Source organism: Zalophus californianus, chromosome 10 (genome assembly GCF_009762305.2).
Source record: "Zalophus californianus isolate mZalCal1 chromosome 10, mZalCal1.pri.v2, whole genome shotgun sequence".
Lineage (NCBI taxonomy): Eukaryota > Metazoa > Chordata > Mammalia > Carnivora > Otariidae > Zalophus > Zalophus californianus.
Genome location: NC_045604.1, coordinates 5,653,805 through 5,665,704, shown reverse-complemented (window position 1 = coordinate 5,665,704; position 11,900 = coordinate 5,653,805). Strand labels below are relative to the sequence as shown.

General features: G+C 54.1%; 2 protein-coding genes across 7 annotated transcripts; one reads left to right on the top strand and one right to left on the bottom strand.

Annotated features, from left to right (window-relative positions):
* Positions 1-1,139: 1,139 nt before the first annotated feature.
* Positions 1,140-6,511, top strand: NR1I3 (nuclear receptor subfamily 1 group I member 3). Of its 3 annotated transcripts, none has more exons than XM_027613132.2 (9): positions 1,140-1,803; positions 2,099-2,238; positions 2,696-2,826; positions 3,987-4,156; positions 4,374-4,513; positions 4,756-4,901; positions 4,985-5,101; positions 5,277-5,382; positions 6,242-6,511. In XM_027613132.2, the coding sequence occupies exons 2-9, from the start codon at positions 2,132-2,134 to the stop codon at positions 6,369-6,371; spliced, it is 1,047 nt and encodes a 348-aa protein (XP_027468933.1). In that variant the 5' UTR covers positions 1,140-1,803; positions 2,099-2,131; the 3' UTR covers positions 6,372-6,511. The 3 variants fall into 3 exon arrangements, with proteins under 3 accessions (XP_027468933.1, XP_027468934.1, XP_027468932.1); XM_027613133.2 differs by having other exon boundaries at positions 1,140-1,943; positions 6,242-6,397; XM_027613131.2 differs by having other exon boundaries at positions 2,099-2,826; positions 6,242-6,397.
* On the bottom strand, positions 6,473-10,188 carry TOMM40L (translocase of outer mitochondrial membrane 40 like). 4 transcript variants are annotated; one of them, XM_027613136.2, is made up of 10 exons: positions 10,063-10,127; positions 9,596-9,746; positions 9,236-9,303; positions 8,848-8,940; positions 8,465-8,566; positions 8,204-8,309; positions 7,905-8,027; positions 7,713-7,789; positions 7,393-7,495; positions 6,476-7,263 (listed from the first exon to the last, which is right to left on the bottom strand). In XM_027613136.2, the coding sequence occupies exons 2-10, from the start codon at positions 9,708-9,710 to the stop codon at positions 7,124-7,126; spliced, it is 927 nt and encodes a 308-aa protein (XP_027468937.1). In that variant the 5' UTR covers positions 9,711-9,746; positions 10,063-10,127; the 3' UTR covers positions 6,476-7,123. The 4 variants fall into 4 exon arrangements, with proteins under 4 accessions (XP_027468938.1, XP_027468939.1, XP_027468937.1 ...); XM_027613135.2 differs by having other exon boundaries at positions 6,478-7,263; positions 9,596-9,846; positions 10,063-10,188; XM_027613137.2 differs by lacking the exon at positions 9,236-9,303 and having other exon boundaries at positions 6,473-7,263; positions 9,596-9,846; positions 10,063-10,188.
* Positions 10,189-11,900: the final 1,712 nt, after the last annotated feature.

The window sequence follows — 11,900 nt, the reverse complement described above, 5'->3', positions numbered from 1 at the left end:
GTGTGGCTCGACAACACACACACCTTTTTGTATCTGATTTCTGGAACTTTCTCAGGTTGCACTCTCTGCATTCTGAACTGCATTTTGTTTTCACCTAACTCCTCATTATCTTTTCAAAATCAACCCAGTTGTCACTCTTCCAGGAAGCCTTTCCTGCCTCTTCCTCAACACCTTTTTGCCAAAGCGGATTAGGTGCCCCTCCTCTGTGGTCCCATATGCTCTGTGCACAGCACCGTCATTGATCTGATTATGTTTCTTTATGTCTGTGCAAAGGTCTGTCTTCCTCACTAGCACATTTAAGTTCCATAAGGCCAGAAAAGCATCTTATTCATCTTTTCATCCCTCCTGTCTACCACAGAGTAGGTGGTCAGTCAATATTTGTTGATTAAATGAATGAGTACACATTCTCACAGTCACACTCAGGCGAGCATACCAACAGATGCACACACACAGAGATGTGCTCAGCATCTCCCAAGAACCAGATCTAAGCACCTGTGCTCTCTGGAACTCCACTTATTGCAAAACGTAATAGCTTATACAATTCATTCTGGGGACCTAAGCAAGGCTCTGTCTCCTCCCTGTCTCTGTGTTTTTATGACTCCAACCTGCACGTGGGTTTTAAACTCATATTTAGGGCAACATTAATTCTAATTGAACTCTTAATGGAAGAAAAAGATAGGACCAAAAAAAAAAAAGGAAAATGCTTATTTCTAGTGGGAGAAGACCGTACAGGTGCAGAAGCCCAAACACCCGGGGAGGTCTGTGGTGAGAAGGACCTTTCAAATAAGAAGACTCAGCTTTGGACTTTATTCCGGTGTGTGTACGATATCAGATCTATCCAACATAGATCTGATAGATATAGACATAGACATAACTAACATATTGTCCATCCCCAAAACATCCAAATAGCTCTTGAGATATTTTTCTGTTCATAGATATTGGGAGAATACACACACACACACACACACACACACACACACTCTCTCTCTCTCTCTCTCTCTCTCTCTCTCCCCTGCAAAAATATTCTTCAGTGCCAATGAAGCACTTAGACAACCCTGGTGAAGACTCCTACTTGCGATTCTTAAACCTACTCATTAGAAGTCCATCTTGGCTCCAGACAGGACCAAGAGCATAATTTGTGGCGCCCACTGAAAAATGAAAATGCAGATTCCCTTGTTCAAAAACCATTGAGAATTTCAAGACAGCAATGGCAGAGCATTAAACTAAACCCGAGACCCCTCGAGGCCAGGGTCCTGTGTGCCTGCACAGGTCACATGCCCACGAAGCCAGCTCGGTGCAAGAGTCCTCAAATCAATCCTAACTACTACCTCTAATTTGTTAAGAGGACACTCTGATGTAATTCTCAGCCCTCCCTTGTTAGGAAGTGTAGATCTCACTAGCTCTTTGCATAAGTTCTTAACGAGACCCCGGTCTCTTTCCAAGAACCTTCCTTTTGGGAGCCTTGTGCAATTGGTATGCCTATTCTTTTACTATTGTCAAACTGCACGTGAAAAACCTTGCTCTGTCTCTCCTTCTCTCTTCCCAGCTTGTCCAAGATCCAGGTTCAAAGGAGGCTTACAGATCTAGCCTGAAGCTCAGTAGTAGGGAAGATCTCCATGGGTTTGATAAGCAGCAGCTTCTAGTGAGTCATGAGGTCCCCCAGGTGCCAGCAACCTACACCATGGGCATGCTGGGAAAACCTCCCACCTGGGCCTTTGCCCTGGGTCCAGAGTCTGTGCCTTATCTAGGTAGTTGCTGAGAACAACTGGAGGCCATACACAGCAGAAGTTCCTTGTTTTCCAGGTACAGAGGGCCATAATCCCTAACTGCAAACACTGGCAGGTCCTGAGACCAAGGGGAAAGTAGGGGCAGAGTGGAAGTCTGGGGAGAGGCAGCCCACACCAGATTCTGTGGCCTGCGGGTGACAGGCCTAAGAGTAGCAGGTAGGAAATCTTTTGGGGGCCAGAGACTAAAAGCAATAAAGTACAGATAATGCAGAGGGTCAGGCCCAGGGCAGGTCTGGGAAGAGGTTCTAAAGAAGGGGGAGAAGAACGTCAAGGGTGGCCTTCAGCTGACTGCTAACCCTTCCCACATCCAGGGGCCTGTGACGGCCATTGCAACATCTGAAGCCATGGCCAGTGGGGAGGATGGGCCAAGGAGCTGTATGGTATGTGGGGACCGAGCCACCGGTTATCATTTCCACGCCCTGACTTGTGAGGGCTGCAAGGGCTTCTTCAGGTAAGAGCCTCTTCCCCAGGAGAAACAACCTGCCAAACTGCCCACCAGGCAGCCTTTGAGTTGTGGCACATGCCCGAGCTTGTCCAGCTATGTTACTCCTGCCTCATGGAGCCTAACTGCGCTGTGGCTAGCATGCTACATCTTGCCAACCTCAACATCTCATAAATAGGGGCATAAATAGAATAATAGGGGGAAGGCCGTGTCTGTCCTGTGGTCACAACCCCTTAGTCAAGAGCACTTCTTCTGTACTCACTACCTGCAAAGCACCAAGCCAGTGATCTTGTGCCCCTGTGCTTGAGATGTGTTGTACCCTACCCACCCTTAGGGACCCTTGGGCACAGCTCAGGTTAGCCCACGTCCCCACACATCCTTGTAGATCATATCTTCTCAGCCCCTCACATACCACCTGTTCACTGCCATCCGCAACCACCCTCCCGGACGTCTCCATCTCTCACAGACGAACAGTCAGCAAAAACACTGGTCTCACCTGCCCCTTTGCTGGAAACTGTAAGGTCAACAAGGCCCAGAGGCGCCACTGCCCAGCCTGCAGGTTGCAGAAGTGCCTAGATGCTGGCATGAAGAAGGAAAGTGAGTTGGCCCCCTACCAACGCAAAAACCCACTGACTAGGTCTCTCCGCTTTGCCCTCGTTCCCAAAGCATATTCTCCACACAAGAAGAGTAAGCTTTTGGAGACAAGTCAGATGTTTCTATTCTGCTCAAAACCCCAAAGGCTCCCCGCCTCTCTTACGGTCCGAGATCTCGTGGTCTAACTCCCCCATACAGCCCCCCAGATTTCCTCTCCTACTCTTTCCGCCTTGCCCCATCACTCACAGCCACACTGACTTCAGTGACACCCTTAAGCACACCCAGCACACCTTCCTGGGGACTTTTGCACTTGCCAGTCCCTCCACCCAGATTGCTCTTCCCCTAGATAACCACATGGCTTGAATTTCTGTCTCTCACGTAAGGTGCATGTCACTTAGTAGGTACTTGATGACTGTTGAATGAATCATCGCATGCCATTATTCTGTGCCACATAATTAGGCTATGCTCCCAACAGACCATGTCACCGGAGCTCACAGAAGTCAATGTGCCGGAGCTCACTCAGATACAAAGTTACTGCGTCCATGTTCAGACCCTTCCATCTGACTCCCAAGCCCTTGCTTTCCCGTGATAGCACGCTACTTTTCAATATGGAGCAGCAGAAACTGTAGAAGTCAAAAAATCTTGACTCGCATCACTTCAGTGTTTTCTGACCTTGGACCTGCCACTGGAATGCCAGCCGCTTGTGTATCTGAAAAATCTGGACAATAACATCTGCCTTGTCTACCCTCTACCCATAGGGTTGTTTCATCCAGCGAGATTTAACCTCAGAACCCTTGACATTATAGGGCTATGTAAACAGAAGGTGATGCTTTAGGAACCAAGAGCCCTCCCTCTTCAGTGGTCACCCAGAAACCAAACATCTCCCTTCACGGCGACCACTTTATTCTCCACCCCTCCTTTCCCCCAGCTGGCACCTTGTTTTCCGCGGTGGGGCCTCCTGGGTTGGGGAAGGTGGCCAGGGATCCCCTATCCGCTGGGGCCTCTAGGACTTCAGCCGCGCCCAAGGAGGCTGCAGGAATGCTGCTCCCTCCCCACATCCTTCGTCGCTCATGGTACCCGAAGGCTCCCAGACAGGGGGCTGGCAGAGAGAGGTGCTCCCCGCGGGTCTCAATGGCACTGGCCTTCATCTTCCCTGGGCACAGTGATCCTGTCGGCAGAAGCCCTGGTCCAGCGGCGGGCGAAGCAGGCCCAGAGGCGGGCCCAGTGGGCACCTGTGCAGCTGAGCAAGGGGCAGCAAGAGCTAGTCCAGACACTCCTGGGGGCCCACGCCCGCCACGTGGGCACCATGTTTGACCAGTTTGTGCAGTTCAGGGTGAGCCTTTATATGGGCTTTGGGCTGAAAGGGGACCAACAGGGCGCCCGAGGAGGCTGACCCGAGGGAGGGGGCGGGTGTGCCGTGCCCCAATATGGAGGACAAGACTTCCCCAGAACCCCACCGTTGACAGGCTCCTCAGCCCGGAACTCTTCCAGGAGAGGGCTGGAGAGAGCCCTGGGGCCAGGGCCACTCACTCGGGCTCTGATCTCTGCAGCCGCCAGCTCATCTGTTCATCCACCACCAGCGCCTGCCCATCCCGGTCCCCGCACTGCCTCTGCTCAAGCACTTCGCAGAGGTCAACACTTTCATGGTACAGCAAGTCATCAAGTTCACCAAGGATCTGCCCCTCTTCCGGTATGTGACCTCCCCTTACCTTTCAGGAGGAAAACCCTCCAATAAATTATAAACACACACACACACACACACACACACACCAAAAACAGTCACTGACCCTCTAAACCCATCTTGCAGACTTTCCAAGCACCAGGTCTTGAATTCCCTCTTTTGGTTTTAAGTATCTCAAGCAGAACTGGGAGCTCCTCTCCCTCTCTGAAGTTCAGGGCAGAGCCTAAAATGCTCTTGTCTGCTCCCCACAGGTCCCTGCCCATGGAGGACCAGATCTCCCTTCTCAAGGGAGCAGCGGTTGAAATCTGCCATATCGCACTCAATACCACTTTCTGTCTCCAAACACGAAACTTCCTCTGTGGGCCGCTCTGCTACGCGCTGGAGGACGGCGTCCACGGTGAGGCCCGCGGGTAGGCGGCCCTTGCCGAGTGGTCTGTGGCCGGGTGACCGGAAGGATCCTGAGGCTAGCATCTCCCACAGTGGGGTTCCAGGAGGAGTTTTTAGAGTTGCTCTTTCGCTTCCATGCCACACTGAGGCGACTCCAGCTCCAGGAGCCTGAGTATGTGCTCATGGCCGCCATGGCCCTCTTCTCTCCCGGTGAGCATCCCCCAAAGCCCAGAACTTTTGCTCCTCCACCTCTGCCCAAACTCCCAGCCCTGTGAATCCCTCCGTGCCAGGGATTTGGCTTCAAACCCAGCCTGGGTCCAGCGTGCTGTAGGCCCATGCCTGCTCCCCATCTGTCCTTCCCGTCCCCCACCCCCCTCTCTTACAGACAGGCCTGGGGTTACCCGGAGGGAGGAGATTGATCGTCTGCAAGAGGTGATGGCACTGACCCTGCAGAGCTACATCAAAGGCCAGCCGCCAAGGCCTCGGGATCGGTATGGGGGAGCCTAGGGGCTTGGAGGCTGCGCGGGGGCAGGAAGGCGAGGGAAACACGGAGCTCGGGAGGAATGCTTTTACTGTCCTTTCCTCTGGGAAACCAGGTCCCTTGGGGGCTCTTGTCCTTCCCTCGCACCTCATATGGTTCTGGCATCCAAATCCCTCCTACTGCTGTTTCATCTGATTTTTTCCAGATTTTTTTTTTTATTCAGTAGAGATGCAAAGTAGTAGCTCACAGGCTCCGTATAATAGCATTCTTGAGATTGATGGCATCCATCACCTTACCCATCCAACTCTGCAGGCTAAAGCAGCCTTCCAAGATTCTTGTTTGCTCTCTTTCCTTCACCCTTCCCTTCCTCTCCATTGGCCCATTCCTTTAATTTTTCATCCCCCTTGAAGTTATTATGGTCATTCAGTTTCATGGCCAAAGCCAGTCCCTGGCTCAACAGTCCATGATCTATCCAGGCTCTGGGGTACATTCTGCTTGTTCTCATTTGTTCCTCAACAAGCCAGTCTGGCCAGAAGAGGGATGCTTTAGACCATAGAACACACCCACCTTCTAGAACCTGCTCTAGAAGGCCAGATCCACAGATTCCACACAGGTGAAGTTCTGACCAAGTCTGGGGCTTTCTTCACACTTGGCCCTCAGACCTCTGGGTTCAAGAAAAACAGCATGGTGAGAGAAGACCTCGGGGACCCTTGGAATTTTTGATAAATTTGTCATACCAGAGCATGAGTTTCTCTAGTGTTCAGACCTAGCTTCACTGAAGGAAAGTTTAGGGGAGCAGGACCTCAAGACAAGACTCTCAGCCACCTAACTTTCTTCTTTCCCTGGTGACCCCACTACTTCCTCCAAAGGTTTCTGTATGCGAAGCTGCTGGGCCTGTTGGCTGAGCTCCGGAGCATTAACAACGCATACGGGTACCAAATCCAGCACATCCAGGGACTGTCCGCCATGATGCCACTGCTCCAGGAGATCTGCAGCTGAGGCCCCAGCTTGCCTCCTTCCCCAGCCCAGCCATCCGCACACGTTGGACTGGAAAGGGGAAAATGCTGGGGCGGGGGGGGGGGGGCCCAGAGGTTGGGACCAGTAGAAAGGGAGCCCAGTGGTTGCAATGAAAGACTAAAGCAATAACTGCCTCTTCATGCAGTCTTGGGGTTGGTGGGGGATGATCACGGGGACAGAGCTGTTCTCTGGAAGCATGGAAGATGGGGAAGGAGGAAGCCTCAAGGCTAAGAGGTAAAGAAGCTCCTTCTGGGAATGGAGGCGGGGGGCACTTTCTGAGGTCAAAGGTTTAGCCCTTCAGCCCTCCTCTTCCCAGCCCTGGGAGACTCTGGGACGGAAAACAGGACAGGGAGCTAATCCCATGCAGACTGTTCTGCTTTGAAGAGGAAGAAGCTAGGAGCTTTAATCGATAGGGAAACGGAGAGGGGGGGAAGTGAGGGGAGAAAAGTTGGCCAGACACACCCCTTAATCCTCCTCCCTTAGTCCAGAGCCACAAGAGCATGGGAAGAGGAGCCTGGGGCCGGTGGCAGAGGTGGGGGCCTCACACCACTGCCGCAGCAGCTGCCCCTGTGGGAGCTCCAGTTCGGAGGAGGGCACGGTCCTGTCCCCGACTCTGCTCTTGGGACCCACAGGTCACCCGGCAAGGTGGGCTCTGGAGAGGGGGCCTAGTCTCTGGCCCTAGGGCACCTGACTTGGAGGTTCCAGCGTCTGTGGGGGCTGGCTCTGGGACCCCCTCAGCCCACAGTGATGCTGAAGCCACAGTGGAATCTGTTGCGCCAGTGATTGAGGAAGGCTCCAAGGGCTAGGGTGACAGGTAAGGGCGGCATCTTCTTCTCCAGCACAGCACCCACACACCAGTTACTGTCCACCAAGCCTGTTGGGGAACAGGATACACACGAGGTTATTTCCCAGGCTCGGAGACAGGGCTCAGAAGCAAGCTTGCCTCCTCCCTCTGTCCGCCCGGTCCCTCCGTACCTCCAAACGCCATCTTCATAACCCTTACCTCTAAACACCATGTTGGCCTGGGGCAGAGTCAGGTGGTAACCAAAGGAGAAGGTTGTGTCTTGTAGCCTTGTGTTGGCCTCAAATTCCACTCCAACCTGGACCTGCGAACCACGGGCAAGGAGGGGAGAAGGATGTGTGTCAGTCAGGACCAGAGGAGTCCTGACGGGGAGGGCGTGGTCAGTGAAACGGAGGCATGCGGGAAACATCTGTGCCGTGTGGGTGGGAAGCACCGCAGGGCAGCGGGGCCTTTGGAGGCGTGCGGGGGGCACAAGTTCACCACTGACTTGCTGGGGCGGGGGACGGCATCGGTAGTCTCACCTGTTCGTTTGCCCTGTGGTAATAACTTGCGTGGGCCCCACCTGATCCCACATTCAGTGTCGCTACCCAGTGTACCGCTGTAAAAACCAAAATGCGGGAGACAAGGAGCGTTACCGTAGCAGGACACAGGCCAGCAACCCTCACCGAGTTCGGAATCTCCCCTCCCTGTCACGATTCCTCCTCACCCCGTACCCGAGTACTTCCCAGCCAGTGTCAAGATGGCGCCCTCTTCGCCTGGCCGCCGGTGATAAACTAGCTCTCCTCCCAGCACCAGCCGATGGGTGAGGCTCTGCAGGAAGTGAGCCACCATGATCACTGTGGGGTAGTGGGGAGACACGGAGTCGGTCCCAGGGACGGCATCCAGGCCTGCTCCCCCACCCCAGCCTGCCCAAGAAGTTTCTAATCCCTCAACTGTACAGACGATGAGAAGGCAGAGGCAACATCAGCAAGCGGGCAGCCAAGATACAAAGCACCCCGCCCCAGTTCCTCACCCGATTCCCCAATCAGGTCGGGATTCCCCAGGGTCAGAGTGGCTGTACAGTCATCTCCTCGGTACTCGCCATCAAACTGCCACGTCAGGAACTTGGCCTGTTGCGTCTGGGTAGGGAGAACAAGGAGTAAAGCCCCCCCTCCCCGCCCGGCTCCTCTCCCTGGAGCCCCCCCCCCCCCCCCCCCCCCCCCCCCCCCCCCGAGCAGGACACTCATGGGGAAAGAGGAAATGCTTCAGGATGGAGGCAGGAACCATGGGTCACCTGGAAGACAGCCTTGGCTCGGAGCCGCTCTGCCAAGAGGAGCAGGACCTGGGCGTTGAGGCTGCCACTGCTGTCCATATCCCCTACCACAGTGGGGAACACCTGTTGAAGAGCAGACACAGTAACACTGAGCTGGGGGGGGCACCACTCAGCTTCCATCCAACCAGCCAGGATTTCTTAACAGTACCCAGCGCCCCCTAGTGGAGCCACAGAGACAAACTCCGGCTCATCACACAAATATTTCCCCCACTCCCATTCAGAGGAAACACAGAGAAGCAGGTGCCCTGTACATTCTTCCCCATAACGCACTCATTTCCTCCTCCTCTCGACCCGAGTCCCGGCTGGGCTTTGAGGGAGATGACCCAGGTGTGAGGAGTCCTCACCTCGGTGGGGCTAAGTTGCCAGTCCCCTGCATAGGCCGCATGGAGGTGATAGCCTGGCAAGCCCAGGGCACTCATATGCACAGTGTGAGCCACCTGAGGAAAGAGAAGTCATGGAGGAAAGCACTCCTGCCCATTTCAATCCCCGTTCCACCCTTCCTCTTCTCCCCATCTAGAAGGCCTAATAAGAATCCCAAATATCCCAGCATACACAGAGGGTCACCAAAACTAAAAGCAACAAGTCCCCCAGGCAAGGGAAGTAAAGAGAGCCCCGCATCCTCCCTCATTTGTCCCACATAGCCTGGTTAAGGCTTGAGTACAAAGGCAAGGAGGAGAGGATCCAGGGATAGGCAGAGAGGAACCGTAAGGAGGGCCAGAGAAGTGGGAGCACCTGGAAATGGCTGCTCAGAACCTTGTTGACAACGAGCTTCACTCCCTCCATCTGTGCTGGGAACACATCTGAAGGGGGTGGAGGGGAGGGGGAGGGGAGGAATATAAGCACAGACAAGGAACCCCTACCCCAAGAAGTAGTCTCCCCTTGCAATCCCACTGAAAACACTCTGGAGGCACTGACCTCCTTTCAAGTCCTACCGCGAAATGTTCCACTCCATTCGGGCACCTGATCCTCCCGGAGCCTGGATGCCCCAGCTGGGATCTCCCCTTTCCTGCTCCCATCACGGGACACCCAGCATTCAAGACCCTCCCCTCCTCTGCCCCTTCAACGTGAGACACCCAAATGCCAAGTTCTCACCTTTGCATAGCCGGTGCAGCTCATCGAAGCTCCCAGGGTTGGGCAGAGGTTCCTCTCGACGGGGACTCCGGCGGGGCAAAGCCCCCATCGGTGCCAGGCCCAGTGTGTTCCCCATTTCAGTCCAGAGAACAGGGGAGGGGCCGGGGTTAGCCTGAGAAAGGACGCTATTGCTCCCTCTCCCCCCCACGGGTCCCACCCCCCATCATCCGACTCCCCCGTCCCAGAAACTTCCACATGGTCCGATGCTAGACCTGGAAGAGGAAGAGTGGGGAGAGGGTACCGGTGGGGAGATTGAACCCAAGGCACACTCCCGTCCCATCTTTGATTCTTCACCCCACCTGTCACCCCGTCCCCTCCCCCATTCTCTAATCCTAGCTCCCATCACAGACCTCACCCAGCTTCCCAGTCTTTCTGCTCTCCATTCCTAGGCCCCAAGGGGAGGCTTGGAATGAAGCAATAGCCCTTACCGTCTCAGATTATCATGCTGCCCCTTTTCCCCCGGCACACCCCGGTCATCTTGATGGGGGCAGCCATCTTGAGTGATGGCAGGACTGCGGCTTCACGCTGCATTATCAGCGTGGTCATGAGCGCCATCTTGGAATCGGGCAAAAAAGACATCAAAGACCCGACCCTCCCTTGATTGGGCCCCGCCCAATCGATTAAAAAAAAAAAAAAAAAAAGCTGCCTGCTTCTCCCAGGGGCCAATGGGAGAGGAGGAAGCATCAGGTCCAAGAGAGCTCCAACCCAAGCACTGCAGAGGTGGGCGGGACTTGACTGGTTGCTCCTCAGACTTAACTCAAGTAGATGGCCTTAGATCCCCCGGCCTCAACAAGGTCGGGAAAACGCTGTGAATGTACTAGACACCAGAGGGAGCATCTTGGAGCTTGGGCCACTGAAACTCCTTTCGCCGCACAGCCTGGAGGCTTCCGTTTTGTGAAGGGTGGCAGAGGGAATGATCGCGAATGCTGCATTCGAACCCTGGTTCATACGGCTCCCAGGTGCCCCCTACTTCGAGCCCCCTAGGGACTCCTCACAGCCCCCCATAGTACGCCACGGAACACAGTACACACCTCCAGATGAGTACTACTCGAAAGTACCGCTCCCCCTACGGAGACACGGAGGTTTACACCTCTCAAAGTTCACCTTGTAGTTCTCTTGGTGGAATGGGACTGGGTGAGAGTTTGGGGCAGAGGAGCAGGGGTCGCAGCCTTAGTTCTGGCAGAATGATTCCCGGAAGCAACTGCCCCCTATCGGCTAACCCTTCCTCATTGCCCAGGTATAGTTGGCAGATAAAATCAAGGAATACGGGCTCTGGCCCCCAAATGCACTCCACTCCAGAGCCAGGGACAGTCAAGTACTAAGCACTCTGCAGAGGAATAATTGCAGATGGAGTAAGACTTTTTAAGGCCCCGGTCACTTCCCTCACTAGCCCTCACACCTCCATCTCCATCTCTCAAGAATGCTCTCTGTGTACACTTTGAGGGCAAAAGGGCAAAAGGTACAAATGCTTCTGATATCTATTTAGCTGGTTTCACCCAAATGCCTCGGGCTTGGGGAATGTACCTTTGTCCTCCCTCACAATTAGGGCTGGCACAGGGGCTGGAGCCTTGGTCAGAGGGATGCTCTGGCCCCTGCTGACTCATATTGGGTGACCATCACCTTAGAATGATAAGGTAATCCAGTGACCAGGGAACTTCAACCTTTATCCTTGGTAGAAGACTCTCATTCACTTCCTTTCTTGCCGGAGCCCACCGTTTGGGAAGGAGAAGGCAGAGGCTACTTTCTGAATTTGTTTTATTGGGGGTAGGGTGCACTCACTTATCAGCCCTCAGGAGGGTCATTCTGGGCTCTCCTGTTTTCTCCCTCATCTCATTACACATTAACTGAAAACAGGACAGATTCAATCACACCTGCCCTCTGGCCCTAACCCTTATTCTCCTAATCCTCATTCCCCTCAATCCCCTAATGCTCCTGATTTCGACTCCTTTCCCCTTTCTTCTGTTCCCCAATACCTCTCTACCAAAAGCTGCAGTGAAGGGGATAGGGCTGGGGAGACAAAATCTAGCCACAGTGGGACAAAGTTACCAAGGGCTGAGGGCTTATATGTCAGGGCTTTCTGGAAGAAAACTAGGAATCCTGCTTCCTGCAGCATTCAAATCCAAAGACAGCTAGCCCCAGACCCCAAAAGAATGAAAGTTGACTAAGCCTGAAGTATACCCCCTTGGCCTCCACTAAGACCTGCACCCCCTGCCTCCCACCTCATCATCATGATCCCCCACATGCTTGTCCCCTCCTCCCCCATTTC